General features: G+C 32.0%; 2 protein-coding genes across 2 annotated transcripts; one reads left to right on the plus strand and one right to left on the minus strand.

Annotated features, from left to right (window-relative positions):
- Positions 1–426: 426 nt before the first annotated feature.
- LOC114400350 (ankyrin repeat-containing protein At5g02620-like) lies at positions 427–4,213 on the plus strand. Its single transcript, XM_028362788.1, has 4 exons — positions 427–883; positions 1,105–1,649; positions 2,053–2,462; positions 3,094–4,213. The coding sequence occupies exons 2-4, from the start codon at positions 1,355–1,357 to the stop codon at positions 3,952–3,954; spliced, it is 1,566 nt and encodes a 521-aa protein (XP_028218589.1). The 5' UTR covers positions 427–883; positions 1,105–1,354; the 3' UTR covers positions 3,955–4,213.
- Positions 4,214–11,152: 6,939 nt separating this feature from the next.
- On the minus strand, positions 11,153–12,563 carry LOC114399782 (probable membrane-associated kinase regulator 3). The gene has a single exon (XM_028361998.1). It carries the CDS (start codon positions 12,454–12,456, stop codon positions 11,377–11,379), a length of 1,080 nt encoding a protein of 359 aa, XP_028217799.1. The 5' UTR covers positions 12,457–12,563; the 3' UTR covers positions 11,153–11,376.
- Positions 12,564–20,625: the final 8,062 nt, after the last annotated feature.

The raw sequence follows: 20,625 nt of genomic DNA on the forward strand, positions 1-20,625 counted from the left end.
TATTTATTTATCTTGTTACATTATTATTCTTATTATTTACATTTTTTTCTCTTTTATTAATTTTTTCATGCAATTGTAAATTTTTTGTCTTTATAAATAATTTATCTTACATCACCTCAATTTTAAATAACTCATTCAATTTTTTTAACCAGAGTTTCTATTAACAAATTGCTTAACTCTAAGATATTTTTATCTCTTCACTATTTAATACAAATGTTATATAGTTACTTATATAACTCTAAATTTTAAACAATTGAAAATTATATGTATGATACTAAAATAATATTTATTTAATAAACAACTCTGATTGTAGATACTCCCGGCTATCACGAAACATTTCTGTTTAATTAATTGTGAAAGTTAATGTTATTTTGTATAAACAAACAAGTACGAGCTCAGAGAGAATGGCATATTAGGAAGAAGAAAGAAATGGAAACGTCATGGTGTCCCTGTCGAGTGGAAAATGGCAGTCAACGATTGAACACCATACTGCATGGGACCATTGTATATGCAAAGTTGAAACCAGCAATCTCGACCTAACTCGTGTCGTGCATTTTTTTTTTCGCGTTTGCTCCATTCATTCTTCTTTTTCACCTCTTATCTTAGTTTCTATCTCTTTTTGACGCGCACTTGAAGATTTGAAGTACTTCCACAAAGGGGGTAACCTTTTTCCTCCGTTGAAAACGAGGGGAAGAAGGTTTCTCAACTGCCCTTTTCACACCTCAACTTCCCGCCTTCTTCACTTGCTTCTCGAACTTCTTCCCTTTTGAAGCTATTAATACTAGTTCCTTATTCAGTTTCTAGATATCTTAGGAAGAGGAGCACAGAAAACCACCCCTCTCTCTCTAAGCACAGCCTAAGATGTCTTACTCATGATTTCCTGGTTAGTTGTTGTTTTTCTTTTCCACTTCAATTAATTATTGCTTACCCATTTTTTGAATTGATTTCCATTTTTTGTTTCAAAAGATCAACAACTTCAATTCCCCAATATTCTTGTAGATTTGTTGAATCAATACTGCCTTCCCCTTTTTTTAAAAAAAAAGTTGTTGCTTTGAATTAAATTTTGGTTCCTATTGCTTACCCTTGATTTTTTTTTTTATGTAGCTATCTCAAATTGCTGCTACAAGCAAGAAGAAGTGGAGTCTGATTGAACTCTGAAGTGGGCAGAATGCGTTTTGAAATCAAGTGGACCTTGAGTGCTTACCGTAGTGTACAATTTTGAATTGCTTTGCCAATATTGCTGGGTGAATTGATACAGTGGGAGGCAATCAATAGTTGTAACTTGGATATTCTTAAGGAAATGTAAACTTGATAAGTTGGAGCTCCACCAAAGTAGTAAAGATACATTCCAAAGATGATGAAGAAACAATTGACAGGCATACGGGGTGATTCTCCCCTACAATCGGCAATCCGAGTTGGAAATTTAGAATTGGTTCTGGAAATCATCTCTCAGAGTCCAGAGGACGAATTAAAGGAGTTGCTTTCAAAACAAAACAACTCTTTTGAAACTGCCTTATATGTTGCTGCTGAAAATGGTCATCTTGATATACTGAAGGAATTGATTAGATACCATGATATTGGGTTGGCCAGCTTCAAAGCTAGAAATGGATTCGATCCATTCCATATTGCTGCTAAAAATGGACACTTGGGTAAGTCCCTTAAATGTCCTCAAATGGGTAGGTGTAGGATCCTTGCTAGGTTACTACGTATTGTATATTGGTCCACATGACTTTGCTATACCATGTCATCAGGGTGTTTTGCTAAAGCCATTTGAGCATACCTGTACTTTTGCACTAATTTAGCTTCATCTAGATGAATGTTATGCTACATATCTTAAGAAACTTGGTTATGTTGATTTGATACCCTAAAATATGTATTGTTTCTCTATGATTTAAGTTCTTTTTTTTGTTTTGAATTTGCCAGAATCTTTATGTCTGTTAGTTTTTTAGGTTTCCAATAGACTCTTATTTATTGATAATCTAAATTATAATTTTATTATCAATTTAAATTTTGGAATTTGTCTGAGTGATTTTCACTTTTATTGGTTTGCAGAGATAGTGAAGGTCCTCATGGAGGCCTTTCCTGAAATTTCAATGACTGTTGATCTGTCGAACACTACTGGGTTGCATACTGCTGCAGCACAAGGACACATTGAGGTAGTAAATTTTCTCTTGGAAAAAGGTAGTAGCCTGATAACTATTGCTAAAAGCAATGGGAAAACTGTATTGCATTCTGCTGCAAGAAATGGCTACGTGGAGGTCGTCAAGGCCCTTCTGAGCAAAGAACCTGAAATTGCAATGAGAATTGATAAGAAGGGGCAGACAGCACTCCATATGGCGGTTAAAGGACAGAATCTTGAGTTGGTGGATGAACTCGTGAAACTGAATCCATCTTTGGCAAATATGGTGGATGCCAAGGGAAACACTGCACTGCATATAGCAACCCGGAAAGGTCGTCTACAGGTAAAAGATGCTTTCTTTTTTGTTTTCTTTCTTAAGAAAGTACTGATGATGTATCGTTCTACGTCAACTGAACTTGTTCTTTTCTTGACATTAGATTCTAGAGTTCTTCATCATCCAAGACCATGAACAACAAACTAAGTTTTTTTATTAGCTCAAGAATACTATGTGTCTGTGATAATTCAGAAAGGGTCTGGTTTTACTAACATTGATTAACAGATAGTGTATTTCTATCAGAACTTTATAGTAATTAAACTTTAAATTGGAGATTATTTCAAAGGTAGATGTTTGCTTGTGTTGTGTCCTGGTTAATATAAGAGAAATGAACTTCAAAGTTTAAACCTGCTTATTCAGTGCTTGTGGTGGCTGTGCATTGTGTGACTAGTGTCATAAATGTGAGCATAATTATTGTGATATGGTAAATTGAGTGGGTGAAAATGTAATAACTTGTATAAACTGCTTTTTTTTTTTTGGGGGGGGGGGGGGGGGGGTGTACGTTGTTTGTAAATTTTAATACTCTCAACAATTTGCATTAGTCCTAACTTAGTTTCTTCTGAATTGATTACCTTCAGCAGTTTGATTACATTCTGCAACCATAGTAAGTAAACTTAATACTTTTGCGCTAATCTTGCAGGTTGTTCAGAAGTTACTAGATTGCAGAGAAATAGACACAGATGTTATTAACAAATCTGGAGAAACTGCTTTGGATACTGCTGAGAAAAATGGTCGCCTGGAAATTGCCAACTTTCTGCAACATCGTGGAGCTCAAAGTGCCAAGTCCATCAAGTCACCGACTACAAACACGGCCCTTGAGCTCAAACGAACAGTGAGTGACATAAAAAGTGGGGTTCATAACCAACTGGAACACACAATTAAAACACAAAGACGTATGCAAGGTATAGCGAAGCGAATCAACAAAATGCACACCGAGGGGCTTAACAATGCGATCAACTCCAACACTGTAGTTGCTGTCCTTATTGCAACAGTTGCTTTTGCTGCCATATTTAATGTCCCGGGCCAGTATCCTGAGAAACAAAATGAACTCTCTCCTGGAATGTCTCCTGGGGAAGCATATATTGCTCCGGATATCGGATTCAAGATATTCATAATCTTTGATTCTACTGCTCTCTTCATATCATTGGCTGTTGTGATTGTCCAAACATCAGTGGTTGTTATTGAGAGGAAAGCAAAGAGACAAATGATGGCAGTTATAAATAAGTTGATGTGGGTAGCATGTGTGCTGATTTCTGTGGCATTTATTGCAATGTCATACATAATTGTTGGGGATCATAAAGAGTTGGCTATAGCAGCCACAGTTCTAGGAACAGTGATTATGGCAGCTACGTTGGGAACACTCTGTTATTGGGTGATTACTCACCACCTTGAGGCCTCAAGATTGCGAAGTCTTAGGACAACAATGAGCAGTAGGCAGTCAATGTCTATGTCAATGATGTCAGGATCGGAGAATGAGTATAAGACAGTGTATGCAATCTAACTTTGATTTCTACCATTTCAGAGTTCTCCCTCCTTTTTTGGCCAGTTACACTAACATTGATGTAGGGTTTGTTTCTTAGGAAAACAAACATTAACTAACATGCCTTTGCAGAACACAGGCTAAAGATGTAATCATAGTTTCCTTGATAAGTGAATGTGTCATTCTAAATTGTAAGTATTGGATCATACCTATTTTGAGTATTTTCAAGTTAGCTTCATCAGAAAATAAATAATATACATACTTACTGCCGTTCCCTCTATGTCCTATATTGCAGAATTTTTTTAGATGAATTATCATGGCTTGCAATAACTTTGCTATTAATGAGTAAATAGTATTTCTTATGTAAAGTGATTTTATGAATTTCTGGAATCCACTTCTGTAATAAAGTAGATCCCCCGATATTTTGAGCAGCGGTATAGTAGCAAATCCCAAAGAATTTTTTTAGATGAATTATTATGGCTTGCAATAACTTTGCTATTAATGAGTAACTAGTATTTCCATAACATCAAATAAGAGATCATGACGCCTACCAAAAAAGAAAAAGGAAGAGAGTGAAGTCGATCAATTTCAGATTTTTAGTCCTATCAAATGATATTTTTACTATTATTATTATTATTATTATTATTATTATTATTATTAAGATTACTTACTTTGGAGTTTGGACACCTGGTTTGTGTATATATAATAAACCAAAGAATAAAAAGGAAAAAGCAAACAGAAAGTTTTGCTTGAGTATTACTGGAAAGTACCAACGACTGCCATGTATTCCACTTTACTAAGTTAATGTGTGCTAACTTTGTATGATTTAGGAAATAAAATAATACTGTGACAAGACTTACAATTTTCTAAACCTATTTATGTTAAGTTTTCTTTGCTTCTAAGAATCTTAGGTGAAAATGAGGGAAAACAATTCCAAAACGACCTTCTGGCACATGGTCCATGCAGAAACCAGTGTCATTTCTTGTCGAAAGCTCTGGTCATGCTCTTAAGGCTCTTGATTTATTTATCTAATTTGTTGGAATCTACTATGTGTCAGTTGTAATTAGCAAAGCAATAATGAGAAGGAAAGAGAGGAATAATCCGAAGTTCAAAGTTCGAACATTCGAATGTAAGAACCAAATTATATTTTTGTTCTATTTAACGTCTCCATCGAAGTAAAATCTATGACGACCTTTTGCATTGCGTTGTGTTAAGGAAAAAAGAGACAGCATTCACTATTTCATAGATCAGTGGGCTAAAAACTTAAAAGGATAGAAGCTGATGTGAAGTGTGTTAGCGTCAACTTAATATATGTTGGGGAACAGGTCGTGAAAAGTTACATGGTAAAAAGAAACGTAATTGCTTACTAATTTTTCAACTTGTAAACATTCAAAAGAATAAAGGGAAAAAATATATGACAATATACTAGCAGATTTGAAACCTTGAATATCTGCTGACAGTACTCACGTGTTCCACTTTATCACTGCACCCAACAGTGCCACCTTCCTATTTTTCTTTTGAAAGGGTCAAAAGGATAAGATCAATATTTACTTATTATAGGTGTGTTTATAATATTCTTTATATATATATATATAGTATTATTATTGAACTATACTTGTTGTCGTGTTATGCATACACATTTGACTCCAAATACAATGTTTCCTGTTTTCTATCAATATTTTCATGTTCAAACCATTAAAAATGAGAGCCTATAACAGTGCCGTTTGCTAGCTAGTTGGACACGACATGATCGAAAAATGCAAATGAAAGTGTTAATAATGCATTGCTATTGTCGTGTACGAGGAGCATAACAACTAGAGCATGGGAAGGTTTATATTTGTTAGTTCAAAATTCTCTTGAGTCGGGATTTGTTTAGGGAGAAGCAATATTTTCGAAGGAGCTAGCTAGGGAAACCAATCAACACTAGCAAATGGCTTGACAAATGAAGTGACTAACGCAAGTTGCAACTCTTCGATGATATCAATGAAACCCACAAAGATCTTTTCGGTTAGTGTCTTCTTATTCTAGTTCGTAAGCTGCCGGGAGCGGGACCCCTTGGAATAGAAATGTACAAGATGAAAAGAAAACAACAAATCAATTCTCAGAATATATGTAAATGTCTCTACCAGTTAAGTTACAAAATATCTTTAATGTTTATATATAAAAAAAAATCTAAGGTTGCATGCTTTCTTTGTATGATTATATTTGTTGTTTCTTTTTTTCAGAAAAAAATAATTTTAAGAGGGGAGAAGATATAGAGGAACTTATAAACTTTTTATTATTGGGTTCTGTGTATAAAGTGTAACAGAAAATTCAAATACTAATAACATCTTAATCTTAAAAACAAATTGAAACTATCTTTTGGGTTTAGACGAAAAGAACTGGATTATTATCCATCTTCAAGCTATGTGTACAAATATTTAGACACATTTTTAACAGTCATTCTTGTCTTAATATGTGTTGACACCTAATTTGAATTTTAAGTTCCAAATCTTTCTTTTCATTTTGTTTATAATTATTATCATTATCTTTCTTGGATAGGACTATTTCCAAGTTCCACTTCAGCTTCTCTTTCGTATACAAAATCATTTTCATGAGGTCCATCAAATCTCATGTCTGACCTTTTCAACATCTTGAGCTTTTTCGTCATTGCATTTATTCATTTTTTTGGTCAATTTAAGCTTCTTCATTTCCTATAGGCTCCATGATTGTGACATTGCACCTTTGATAAAGATGTTAGAAAGTGGTCTAATTCCTTTAACCAGTTCTTCAGTCTCCATCTAAACGTCAATTAGTTTTTTCAAAATGTGTGCTTATCTGTGCTCTTCTTTTAATTATGATCTTACTTCTGTCTTCATTTCTAATCTACTTCTCCCTCATAAATCTAAAACAAAACTATTTCCTTTCATATGAACTTTGAATACTTCTATCTTGTATGTATCTTTAAAACATAATTTTTATGTTTGAACAATACCTTATAATATTAGAGATTATTTTCAAACATGCGTGCTTTTAACTGCAATTGTTCTTTTGTCTTTCACTGAAATATGTGTCTCATTTTCAATTCTAACTTTCGACATAGCATTTTTGTTGAGTTCTTTAAGAAATCTCAATCATAAGTCTGGTTTGTACAATCACAATTAATATTTATTAGTTGTATATCAGTACATCATGTGGAAAGAAAAAAAAAAAAGTTAATATTTAGTTCAAATTAAATGATTTGTCTGTGTCCGAATTAGATGAGACGGCGAATCCAAATTCTAATATTGATATGTTTGAACTTTGAACTAATGAGTGGCTTGACTGAAGCAATATGAGTTTTCTTCGAATTCCTTGAATCTGAGGCTCCCCTCCAATGGTGGAGGCGAAGACACTAACATTCAAGTAAGTAAAAACTCCACACAAAGGCTGTGTAGTAAATGCTTATCTTTTGTAATGACATTGGATATATATATATATATATATTTTATTCTTCGTACCCCATTGCCCAGAGGCTCTTCGCTATGCGAAGGTATGGGGGAGGGATATTGTACGCAGCCTTACCCTTGCATATGCAAAGAGGCTGTTTCCGGATTCGAACCCATGACTAACAAGTCACCAAGGCACAACTTTACCGCTGCACCCGGTTATATATATATATATATATATATATATATATATATATATAAAAGTGTCAGATTTGGATTGAAATCCTTGGCATGGAATCCAACCCATTATGAACCATTATACATTATTTTGGTGTGTATTTATATGACTTTTAGCATAAATAATCATTTTGATCACTTGTAAATTGATGACACATTTATGAAAGAATGAAAATTTTGATTTAATACTTATGAATCTATAAAGAAATGTGACAATTAAATCTTGATGTACAACCAAATGAAATTGATTCATAAACTATACAACTTCATATCAAATTGTTCTTAAACATTACAATTATGATCAAATTGTTCAATGAAAATTTAATAATTAGATTTAATTGTCACATTTTTTACACATTTAAAAACTAAATCAAAATTTTGGCTCTTTTAAAAAATTACATAGTCATTAGTTTACACATGGACCAAAATTATTATTTATTCTTTTAGCATTGGAATTCCACTTTGGTCAACTTTCCTAGATGCATTTGGGCTCAACAAAGGATTTAGAGTGAATTGGGCTCAAGCCCAATCCGTAACAATATTTGTTAGACATAAGACAGAGTTGAGGGGTTTTACCTTCAACATCGAACACAAAATTATTCACTTGCATTTCTACCGAAGTAATTAATTTAGTTGAATATCTGAGGCTATGTAATATAAGAATGGTTTTTTGTTATGCATACAAACTTTTTACTCATAAGAACGTTTGGTAGGGAGGAAAATATTTTCATGGAATAACCTAATATAATGTTTCCTGTCTTCTATCAATAGTTCCCTGTTCAAATTACGGCCACTAAATGAAAGCTTAAATTGCTATTTGCTAGCTAGTTTGACGCAACAGGATCGATATATAAATGCAAATGAAGGGCTAATAATGCATTCCTATTGTCGTGTGCGAGGAACATAATAACCACCAGAGCAAGGAAACGTTCATTTCTTTGTTCAAAATTCTCAACGCAGGATTTGGTTTATGAGAAGCAATATTTTCCATAGGAGGGACAGCAATGGCTTGAGAATTTGATGTGACTATTGCAAGTTGCAAACTCTTGGATGATATTGATGCCCATGAGACCATGACACCCACGAAGATCTGTTGGGTTGGTGCTTTCTTCTTCTTCTTAAACTGCCGGGACCCTTGGAATATACAACTGTACAAGATGAAAAGAAAACAACAAATCAGTTCTCAGAATATGTAAATGTCTCTAGTACTACTCAATCAAGTTGCAAAACATCTCAATGTTAACCTCTATCTACTGGTTGCATGCTTCCTTATGATTAGTTGATTACATCCATCTCCGGATTGGGTGCAGCCAGTTGAGTGACATAATTCATATTTTGATCCTATATAAGCATATGATATTAATTATACATTTGACACAATGAAAATTTAAAAGGTTTTACCTGAATGGTTTTCATAACCAGTGTTCTCAATTGACACCCTAGGAGTTAAAAGAAAAAATATCTTACTAAAAATCATATGAAAACACATTTAAAAATTAAAAAATGTGCATTTTTACACATCCCTGATAAAAGTTTTTTCCAATTAACATTCTTAATCACAGATTAACATTTATCTTATTGGCACAAAAGTAATGCATATTTGGGGGTACAGTAAGAATCCACTCAGAAGTAGTACGTTAAGTTATTTCTCCAACTCAAAAAATACGTTTGGAATCCTCCTAATCCAAACATAGCTTTATTCATTTGCATTTTTCTTCTGAAGTACACATGAATTTAGTTGAACATCGATGCTGTACAATGTTTAATGTACTTCTGCTTTCTACATTTAATTTAGTAACCATTTACCTTTTGAGACAGTTCCACGTTAACTTATCTTGTCTGGAATCCAAACTAGAATATTGAGTGGCTTTATGTTCGAGTCAGAGATATTAATTCAAATAGTTTAGCATGTTAGAGCTTTAAACAGTTTTAACTTTTCTCTAAGATTCTTTAAATATTAAGTATCATGAAAAAAAAAGAGTACATCAACTTGCACAAGGGAGCAAGAGAGAAAAATACTTAATTTTATCCATTGACCACTAGGACTATGAACAATCAACTCATTGGTGGGGGGAAAATAATTGGTTGTTCTATGCGTTTTGTTCTATGTGTTTGTCTAATCGGTACACTACATTACAACATTCACGCATAGGTGCAACTTCGAATTCTCCGCATGTGATTCAGTTTCATGTTTGCTTAGTTTAATGCTTTAGTCAAAACCAAAGGAAACGAAGAACGGAAGAAGTGCACGCGTAAAGGTTTAATTGTCTGCAGAATAATTGTACACTACGTTATTTATTTTATTAATTTTTTCAATGTGACATCTGCAGAGTACATGCCCCGCAATGGCAACAAGCTGTGATGTGTGTGGTGGGGACTTCATTACCCTTTACAGAATGAAATTGCGAATTCTTTTCTTTTCTTTTGGTCCTAAAATTGAACAAGGTAGACACATCTTGTGATCACAATTTGTCAGTTACTTACTATTATACTTCGGTAATTGCATAAAGGTTATACAATTGCACCATTTTAGCTGTACTCTTCAGTCAACTATGGCTATGCTGCTTGGCTGGGGATTCGTTGTTAGTAATGATGATTTATTTTTTAAAAAGGGATAAGTCGGCGAAGAAAAGGTTTCAGGCACCAAATGTACCATGATTTTCACATCTCACAGATGAGACTACTCTTTGCCACTTTTTATGCTTTTTCTTCGTCCAAAAAGGTGAATGGCTGTTAATAACCTTTTTTGGGTCACTGTTAGGTTATTCTAAATGACCTTCAACTTTTCCCTCCCTTCTTTTCACGTAAAAGCTCAAAACAATTTTAACAAAGTAGGAAAAAGGGATAAAGATATACCCAAAGCCTTTGGCCTAGTTGAAGCTGTAAGGCCTGAGAGTGTGTATAGCATATTTCACAAGGAAGTATCTGATACATGCCCTGAATAAGTGGTTTACCCATGTTATTCTAACTCCCAGAAGTGTGAATTTCTCCTCCACTGTTTTGAGAATAAAAAAAGAAAGATAAAAATATGGCACTCATCATTTTTATACACTACCACACCTATCTGTTATCTCTGTGGACTCTGAAAGAATAATTGCTGGGGAAAGCCTGAAGCAGTCATTGAGAATCTAGTTCTGGGGAAAAGAGTCAAGATTCAGAACATAGACTTTGCAGTAGGTAAAAAATTTATATTTTACAGTGAACCAAACTTAAAAATATGGTTAAAAAAAATTCTGGGGAATTATCTGCATTAGAGTGCAGTTAACTTATCATATGTACAATGTTTAGAGGGGCAGCCTTACTATTTCAAAGGGGTTAATGTTAATATGTTATGTCACAGCATAGGATATTAGGGACAAAAGAACTACAATTAAGTGAGATTTGAAAGTGGGGGCAGTGTTTTAGTGTTAATTGTTGAACAATCAAATCTAAAAAATTCGTGGGGTGGCACAGGAGGGTTAATTGGTGTGGACCAATTTCAAATTTAAAAAGACAACAACACAGTATCATCCTATCATGGCGCTTTGTCATAGAGAAAATCTCATGACGACTTATCATTAGTATGCATTATTTAAAAAAACAAAAGTCACTTTCGCTTGAGTGAATTGCATTCCCCTGGACTAATCATAACAATGGTTACTGCTAAAAGGTTCAATTTTATTCAGTATGCAACATGTACAAGAATTGACAGAGAGAAAGAGAGAATCAAGAGCAAGAGTATCAATTCTAACAAATTAATGTTGCAAAACCAAGCTGTTAACTCTAGCATCATCAAACTCCCTTAACATACAATTGCATTTCAAATGAGAAACTCATCCTTTCTGACCAGGGTCTTCTCCATTATTCCCTTTTTTCCACAAACTGCAGATTGTGAACAAACCTTGTCTGAACCACCCTTTTGTTGGGACTTTTTACAATGAGCAATGGCACTCTCAATTGAATTCTCCAGCTCCGCACTGATACTCCTGTTGAACAATTGCAACTCATAAGACCCAGCTGAACTGAGTGAAAAAGACGAAGACGAAGAAGATGACCCAGAAGAAGATGTAGACAAAGATGAAGCCTTGGAAGCATAATGTCGCTGAATCACCCCAGAGAAAGACCTTCTGCTGCTACTGTCAAAGAAACCATTTTCATGCATGTCACTGTTCTTCACCGCACAGGATCTCTGACTCCTGTGCTTGTTGTCACAAAACAACTCAAATGGGCTTTTGTTTTTGTTTTTGCTTTTCGTAGCATCATCCTTGCATTTTGGTTTCTTCACTTCCCCCACTTTGCTTGCTGCAGCATCACTGGCACAGCTCTTATCAGAGCAACCAGATTTGCTGAACAAGGATTTCAAGTAAATTTTTGAAGCCTTGAACCTTTGAGCCAGCCAGAATTGCTTCTGCTTGGTATGTTTATTTGGAACATGTTGGTGATGATGATGATCACTAACCAACCCTTCTATCTCAGAGGACCAATCAAACTGATACTCAGAAGGGAGTGATTCACAGGAACTAACCCTGCGTGATTCCGAGGGGGAGATGTTGCAGGACTCAAGAGGTGAGGTGGCATTTGTTGAATGCAACCTAAATCTACTGTCTTCCAATGATGACTGTGATCTTGAGAAGCCAAAGGTGGCATCAGCGTTCTCAAGAAGCTTTTCCACCATTTCTAAGCGAGGAGGGAGGTGAAGAGGAAGGAGTTTTCCTTTGTAAAAGAGTTCATCAGCTGGGGAAGTTGTGGACTCTTCCTTGTTTTGGAACTCGAATTCTCTGTTGTTGTTCTGTTGTGGGGTGTCAAGGGAATAAGAGAAGCTGTTGGGGGAAGAAGATCTTAGTTCAATGTCAATGTAGTCTTCGTCTACATGAACCGATGAAACCTTTTTTGTGGCCATTTCATGTGACTCTTTCTGCTGTGGTGATTCCTCTGTTTGTGTGTCACAGAATGGAGATGCCTATGGGAAATTGAGCTTTCTAAAAGGAAAGAGGCAAGGCAAGGTATTTTTTAAGTGAAGAAGGAAGATAGTACCAAAGTTTGTTATATATAAGAAACGTTTTTTTTTTAAAAAAATTATTTATTTATAAAATATAAAAGCAAACTTGTAAGTTGTAAGTATATGTATGGACTAAATTTTCTAAAAAGTTTGAATTAACTTTACATTAAATTATTTTATTGGTCTCTTATTTTTCTTTTAGATTTCATTTGGTATCTTATTTTTTAAAAGTTAATCCTTTATTCATTAAAAGTTATAAAGCGGTCTCTAAAATAAAAATTTTATGACATGTTTATCTAAAAAAAACTGAAATTTTTAAAAAATATGAATCATTTTACAACTTTTAAAAAATAAGGAATCAAAATAAAAATATAAAATAAAGATAAGAGAACAACGAAATAATTTAGCCTTTATTTTATAAATTGAGTTTGAAAAATAAATTTTATTTTTCTTCTATCTCAACCTAACTTTTACTAATAAAAAAATTAATTTTTAAGGAAAAATTGAGACGAAATTTAGTTTATAATCAAACTCTGCTCAAAACAAAACAAAAAGCTTTTTCAATTTTACTTTTTAATATATTTGGAGGTTTCTCAATTAAGAACCAAACATGCTCTAATTTTATAATCTCTCCAATAACATTAATCCTATTTTATCATTTGAATTGCACGTGCATATAGCGTGAGACTACCAGGCCAGTGAATATTGGTCGTATAATCATACATAAATGTCAAAATTATTTTAATTACTTTTAAATTTAACAGTTCATTTAAATTATAGGGCCAAGATTTGTTTTTCTTGCACTCTCACTTTCTTAAATTATATTTACATTTTATAGTCTTGTAAACATCGAAAACAAGTGTTTTCAAAATGCAGTTACTATAAATGTTGATTTTGTTGACTAACAGTTATTGTCTTTTGGATTTTTTATTCCTTATTTTATTCTGTATTTATTGTTCTATTTATTTTATTAATAAATTTTTTGCAGCGTTGACATAAAATTTATAGTTCATATTAATTTTAGTATATATTTTAATAATATTTTTAAGCGTGTATTTGTTTTCTCAACAAAAAATAAAAGTTTGAAAAAGGCAAAAACGTATTCCCATAATAGCATATAAAAAAAATCTGACACGTGAAAAAGATATTCCCATAACAAGAATTATGCAAATAAGAAGAAGAAAAAAAAGGAAGGGGATGCTCTCTTACGAATCTTAGTCTCAAGAGAGTTATAAGGAAATATGCCTTCGCAAAATTCAGTTTGCAAAGTAGTGATGGTGCCACTTTGTTGTAATTCCTTCACTAAATATATTCATACATAAAATGTCAATATTGTTTTAGTTATTTTTTAATTTAAATTATATGGTCAAGAATCAAGATTCGTTTTTTGAACTCTCACTCTCTTAAATTAACATTTACATTTTATAATCTCGTCTGCTAAAAAATCTAAAAAAGTGTTTTCATAATATAGTTATTATAAATTTTTTTCTTCTAATTATGATATTGATATGAAATTACTTCTTACTGCAAGCAGTGACAAATTTGTGAACCTAAATGAATATTTTTCTCCTTATGCTATATTTTATGGTTTCAACTATAAATTCTATTTTATTGACTAGTAGTTGTTGCCTTTGGATTTTGTATTGCTCATTTTTTTGTATTTATTGTTCCGTTTATTAATAATAATTTTTTTTGTCGTGTTAGCGTGAAATTTATATTTGTATTAATTTTAGTATATATTTTAATAATATTTTTAAGCGTGTATTTGTTTTCTCAACAAAAATAAATGTTGAAAAAGGGAAAAAACATATTCCGGCCCACAACGAGAACTTTGCAAATAAGCAAGGGGATGTTCTTTTACTAATCTTAGTTTCAACGGAGTTGTAGGGAAAATTTCCTTTGTATAATTTAGGTTGCAAATTAGTGGTGGCATCACTTTGTTGTAATTCCTTCACTAAATATTGAGTTTTTTTTTTTTTTACTAACATTTATTGCCTCCCCAATATTTTCCCATTTTTCTGTGCATTTATTTTTCCTTCTTATTTTAATATTAACATCAATTTCTCACCGCATTGACGTAAAATTTATAGTTAATATTAATTTTGGTATATATTTGAATAATATTTAATAGTTTGAAATCAATTTTATTAAAAGAAATTCTTTTAATTTTATTTGTATATTTGTTTTCTCAATAATAAAGGTTGGAAAAAGAATAAAACATACTCCCACAATGAAAATTAAGCGAATAAGTGAGAGAATGTTCCCTTACTAATGTTAGTTGTGAGAAAGCCGCAAGAAAACATTTCTTCTTAAAATTCAGGTGATAAATTAGCAACGACATCACTTTGTCAACATTCATTCACTAAATATTACTCAATTCATTCCAAAATAATAGATATTATAGGTTATTTTACAATAATAAATAGATAAAAATAATAATAATTTTATAGAATGAATCTTATATCATCCTTAATTTATTTATAGATTTCATTATTCACCTTTACTATTATAAGTGATATAAGTAAAAAAATATAATTAATGATATATTAGAAAATTAAAATGACAAATAAGTTGGGATAAATTTTTTCTCTTACACGATAATTGTGGATTTTTATCAATTATTGTCTTCCCAATATTTTATTTCTCACTTTTTATGCATTTATTGTCCTGTTTATTTTAACGTCAAAATTTATTGCTCACTGTGTTGGCGTAAAATTTATAATTGATATTAATTTTACTATATATTTTAATACAATAATATTAATAGCTTGAAATTAGCTATATTAAAAGAAACTGCATCACTTTATCGTTATTCCCACACAAAAAGAAATATGTCGACATTCTATTCCAAATCCCTCTATCATAGCATGTAAATATTCTATACAATTCTTCGCTAATAACCGAACCAATCTTTGTTGTGAATTCGTTACTTGATTTTGGTCACTTTCCTCATCAATGACCAATACTATCCTTTTGCTAATCACTTGCAATATTATCACTAAATTTTCTCACTGATCCCCAACAATATGTTGCATTTACCCTTTGGCAATTTGTCACAAATGACCAATGCTGTCACTACATTGCCTCTTTGACATACAATATTTCAATTCGTTTCAAATGAGAAACTTATTCTTTTTGACCAAGCTCTTCTCAACTCTCTCACTCCCCCTCTCAGTGGGTCAACCTAGTTGTTTCTTTATTTCCACAAACCAGAGATTGTGAACAAACGTTGTTTGAACTACCCTGTAGTTGTGACTTTTTACAATGAGAGATGGCACTGTTGATTGAATTTTCTTGCTCTGCCCTGGTACTCTTGTTGAACAATTGCAACTCGTATGACCTAGTTGAATTGGGTGAAAAAGATGAAGATAAAGAAGAGAACCTAGAAGAATTGCTTTAGACCTTTGAGCCAGCCAGAATTGCTTGTTCTGTTTCATTGGAACATGTGATGATCACTAATCAACCCTTCTATTTCAATTGATACTCAAAAGGGAGTGATTCATAAGAACTAACCCTGTGCGAATCTGAGGGAGAGATGTTGCAGGATTCAAGAGGTGTGGTGGCATCGACATTCTCAAGGAGCTTTTCAACTATTTGGACACGAGGAAGAAGGTTAAGAGGAAGGAGTTTTCCTTTGAAAAATAGTTCATCAGTTGGGGATCTTGTTCTCAAGGACACTTTCTTGGTCTGAAACTAAAATTCTTTGTTCTGTGATGGGATGTCAATGTAGTTTTTATCCACATCAAACAAGGAAACCTTTTTTTTTTTTGCCATTTCATGCGACTTTCTTCGTTGTGGTGATCCCTCGATTAGAGTGTTACAAAATGAAGATATATGTATGAGAAATTAAGATTTTTTAATTTATTTATTTTAAAATAAAAAGTAAATTTGTAAGTGCGGTGTTTGAATTAGAATTTATAAATTTATGTTTAAGAAACTACATTTTGCAAATTAAGTTTGTAAAAGTAACTAGCCCTTTTCTTATATTTCATCTATATTTCAAATTGAGTTTTAAGGAAAACCCGAGTCAAAAAAAATTTCATAGTCAAACTCAACTCAAAGCTAAACAATATATTTTTTTTCATTTTACTTTTCCAACGTACCTTGCAAGTCTCCCAACTAAGAACCAAACACGTCCCAAGTTGTAAGCTCACATTGAGCCTCTTTTACCATTTAAATATTGGCATATACAATGAGAATATGAAGGAGATAAATACCGGTCATAAATTAATCATATATGAATGGTCAATAGCATTTTAATTATTTATAATTTTAACCGTTATTTTAAATTATATGGATAAATTTTGTACTTCTTACTCTACTCTCTTAAATTACATTTACATTTTATATTCTCGCAGGCACATAAAAGAAATATATTTAAAATGTAATTACTATAAATATTAAAATTAGTTATAATTTTAACCGTTCTTTATTTTTCTATGCATTTATTGTCTCATTTATTTCAATATTAAAATTAAAATTAATTTCTCGCCGTGTTGATGTAAAATTTCTCGCCGCGTGGACGTAAAGTTTATTATTAATAATAACTCCAATATATATTTTAATAGGTTGAAATTAATTATATTAAAAATAATTCTATTATTTTCAAATGTATTTTTGTTTTCTTAACAAAAAAAGACAAAAACATATTCCCACAACAAAAATTATGTAAATCAATGAGGGAATGTTCCATCACAAATCATAGTTGTCATTGTTGTTCCAATTTTTTATTCCCTAAGTTTCATCGCATTTATCGTCCTATTTATTTTAATGTCAAACTTAATTTCTTGTCCTGGTAACGTAATTGATAATTGATACAGTATATATTTTAATAATATTTAATAGCCTAAAATTAATTATATTAATAGCAACACTATTATTTTTTAAGTGTATATTTGATTTCTCAACAAAATCAGAGGTTGGAAAAAATGCAAAAAATATTTACAGAATTATGTATAACTTTTCACATGTTATTTGAAACTTCCAAAAAGCTCATTTATTTGAAAAATTCTATAAGTAAATTTTTTTTAACTGATGGTTCATCTCGAAATTTTTTTAAGTTAAACACGTTTAATTGTGTATTTGAAATATTATATATTCATCCGCTTTCGTTTAATTTATTCTCAAATCACGAATTATGTATAACTTTTCACATGTTATTTGAAACTTCCCAAAAAGCTCATTTATTTGAAAAATTTTATAAGTCAAAATTTTTTTAACTGATGGTTTATCTTGAAATTTTTTTAAGTCAAACACGTTTAATTGTGTATTTGAAATATTACATATTTACCCGTTTTCATATAGTTCATCTTCAAATTACATCATACTCTAAAAGATGTATTTTACTATTTGTAATGTCCAACTACTTCAACAATTATACATATTTACACATTTAAAAAAAAAAATTAAAATATCACTAATTCTAAAATTGTTTTAAGGCAAACATGTTTAATATTAGATTCTTTTTTAAGTTCCTCGCCACCAAGGTTTACACAATTGCATTTGTGTTAGCCAAAAAAGGCTGACATTTCATAACGTCCAAGTTGATGCTAAAAAAAAAAAAAACAACAAATAATATTGTTTTTTTTGTAATGTTTTGTCCTGGTCATGCCTACCACTTGATGCGCCTAAAATAAATCTGAATGCACTGAGATTGGGTCATCATTGAAGCCATGTCACAACCACTATAACCGTCTTCCTAAAACCAAACCCCCCCTTGTAGCGTGAACACATAAGCAAACAAATCTTATACCAAAGCACGAGCCAAGTCCTTAACTACCATCGCTTCCCATGGATATCCACCATATATGGAACTAAAATATAATCAAAACTTCAGCATTGTCACTTTCTACCTCCCCAATCACTCTCTCCTTTGGTTGTCATCTCTGCCACAAGATGAAGTTCGTTCATCGTGGCCGCCATTGGACTTACAACAAGAGAGATTTAAAAGAGCAACAATCAAGGAATGCCCACCAACAACATGGTCTCAAACCTAATCATAACCTCCCTAACAACGAAGGCAACGAGAAGATGTGTTTGCTGAGGAATACAAAGTTGAACAATGCGCCATGCATCCACCTCGGCAGCGTCATCATAAAATAAAACGACGTTAGTGGTGATGTCAATTGGACAAGGGAGAAACCACGCGTTGAGGACTGTATTTGCTGGGTTAGGATTTTCATTTGGCACTCATAGCGACACTAACAATAATTTACTTTTTGAAAAATACTAATTAGTAGTGTTGGCTTGTCTATTGGTAATATTTTTTTTAAGGACTTAATAATGTGGGTTTGACATCAACTATCGACACTTAAGTAATGTGTGTTCAACTATCATCATTTTATATGAATTTTCCCATTTAATTAATTTTTTTGCACATTTTATTATTATTTTGGTGATTAAACAATGTCATTTCACACAAAATTAATGACAAAACAACATCATTTTTTAGAAACATATCAACACTTTATTACATATTTTAAGAATAGGTTAAAATGCACGAAAATTAAAAAAACATGTAAGTAAAATATAAAAAAAATAAAGTTGAATTATAAAATTCATGAAGTAATAATAAAATATATAATTAAGTCTTCGAAAAAAAAAACTATAATGTCTAGATATATGCAAACATTTTTAAGTATTATTGTTCTTTTGAGTCAAATACTGACTAGATATAAATGTACATGCATCCTGTATCCCCATTCTTCTTTCACATTGGACAGGCACTGCTTTCGTCATTCTTAATTGTTGGTACGGAATCTATGCATCAGAAATCAAGCACAACACCTCTTAACTGCTACTTCTATGATTAATAATAATTCTTCATGTTTTTGAGCGATTTTCTCAGTGAATAAGAGCCACGGTCAACAAATATTTTGTGCAAATTAAGTAAGTTCAACCCAAACTGCATATGGGAGATTCAACCCCGACAAGATATCGTCCGTAATTAGTGGATAACATAATTGACACAATCATGTGTTTCATTCATACATACATACTACCCTTATTTTATTGTCTTGTTCCATTTGAATTTGATATGCGTTAAGTACACACAGGTTGAGAGCCTTCCAACTCAGGACGATGTTGACACTAATGTTGTTTTTTTTATTGAGTTTCAATGAAACTAACACACTCGCCATTCCTGTTCGTACCATGAAAATGATAGTAAGAATGATTCACATATACTAGATCGCAGCCTAGTACCCAAGCTGGTGAATGATACATCTACTTGCGGGAAGGTCTCAATAAGATGAATCTAGTTCCTCTATCTACGCATCCTTATCCACGCGTCTTTGACTAATAATCACTGACGTAATGCCATGCAATAGTAAGGCAGATAGTAGTAGTGTGATGTATGTAAAATAAGCAAGAGTTATAAAATTAAAAGTTAGTGTTAGTTTAAATATTGATAAGGTATCACTAAATATGTGATTAACTGATGTAAGATTGTTTTGATTAGAGATTTTGGTTCATGTATAGTCATATGTTTACTTTGGAGGAGAATATTATTGTCAATAGTTGTTATATTCAACTCAAATTAGGATTATCTTTCATGGAAGATAAATATGATTTATATTAAAAAAATTAAAATATTGACACAGTAAATGAGGTGGGTTTTTTTAATTGTTTGTACACCGACATGCTTCTCTGCCACATCTTGGAAGGGCATCATGAAGACATGTCTCAAGTCAGGAGCTCATTCGGAATGGCGTGTCTGAGCATTAGAAACCCAAACGCAGCAGCTCTCGTGGTGGAAGGTTGTTTTGTCTAGTTTTCCATTTTTCCTTTTGTGCCTACTCTACAACGGACCGATTTTATATAAATTAATGACATGTAGACTCTTTTATATAACAAACACTCTATTGATATTTATTATTATTTTACTTTTCTGCTTTTATCACATCAAATATCATCATTATATATAAATTAGAATAACTATATTAAATGAGAGCATTATTAAAAAAAATAAAATTTACAAGAGTGTTTTTAAGAAATTTTCTTCAGCAAAGGTGTTCTTAAATTTTTTTTTACTTAACTTCTTATCTCTTTTAATCTATTTTTTCTATCTTT

Source organism: Glycine soja, chromosome 19 (genome assembly GCF_004193775.1).
Source record: "Glycine soja cultivar W05 chromosome 19, ASM419377v2, whole genome shotgun sequence".
Classification (NCBI taxonomy): domain Eukaryota; kingdom Viridiplantae; phylum Streptophyta; class Magnoliopsida; order Fabales; family Fabaceae; genus Glycine; species Glycine soja.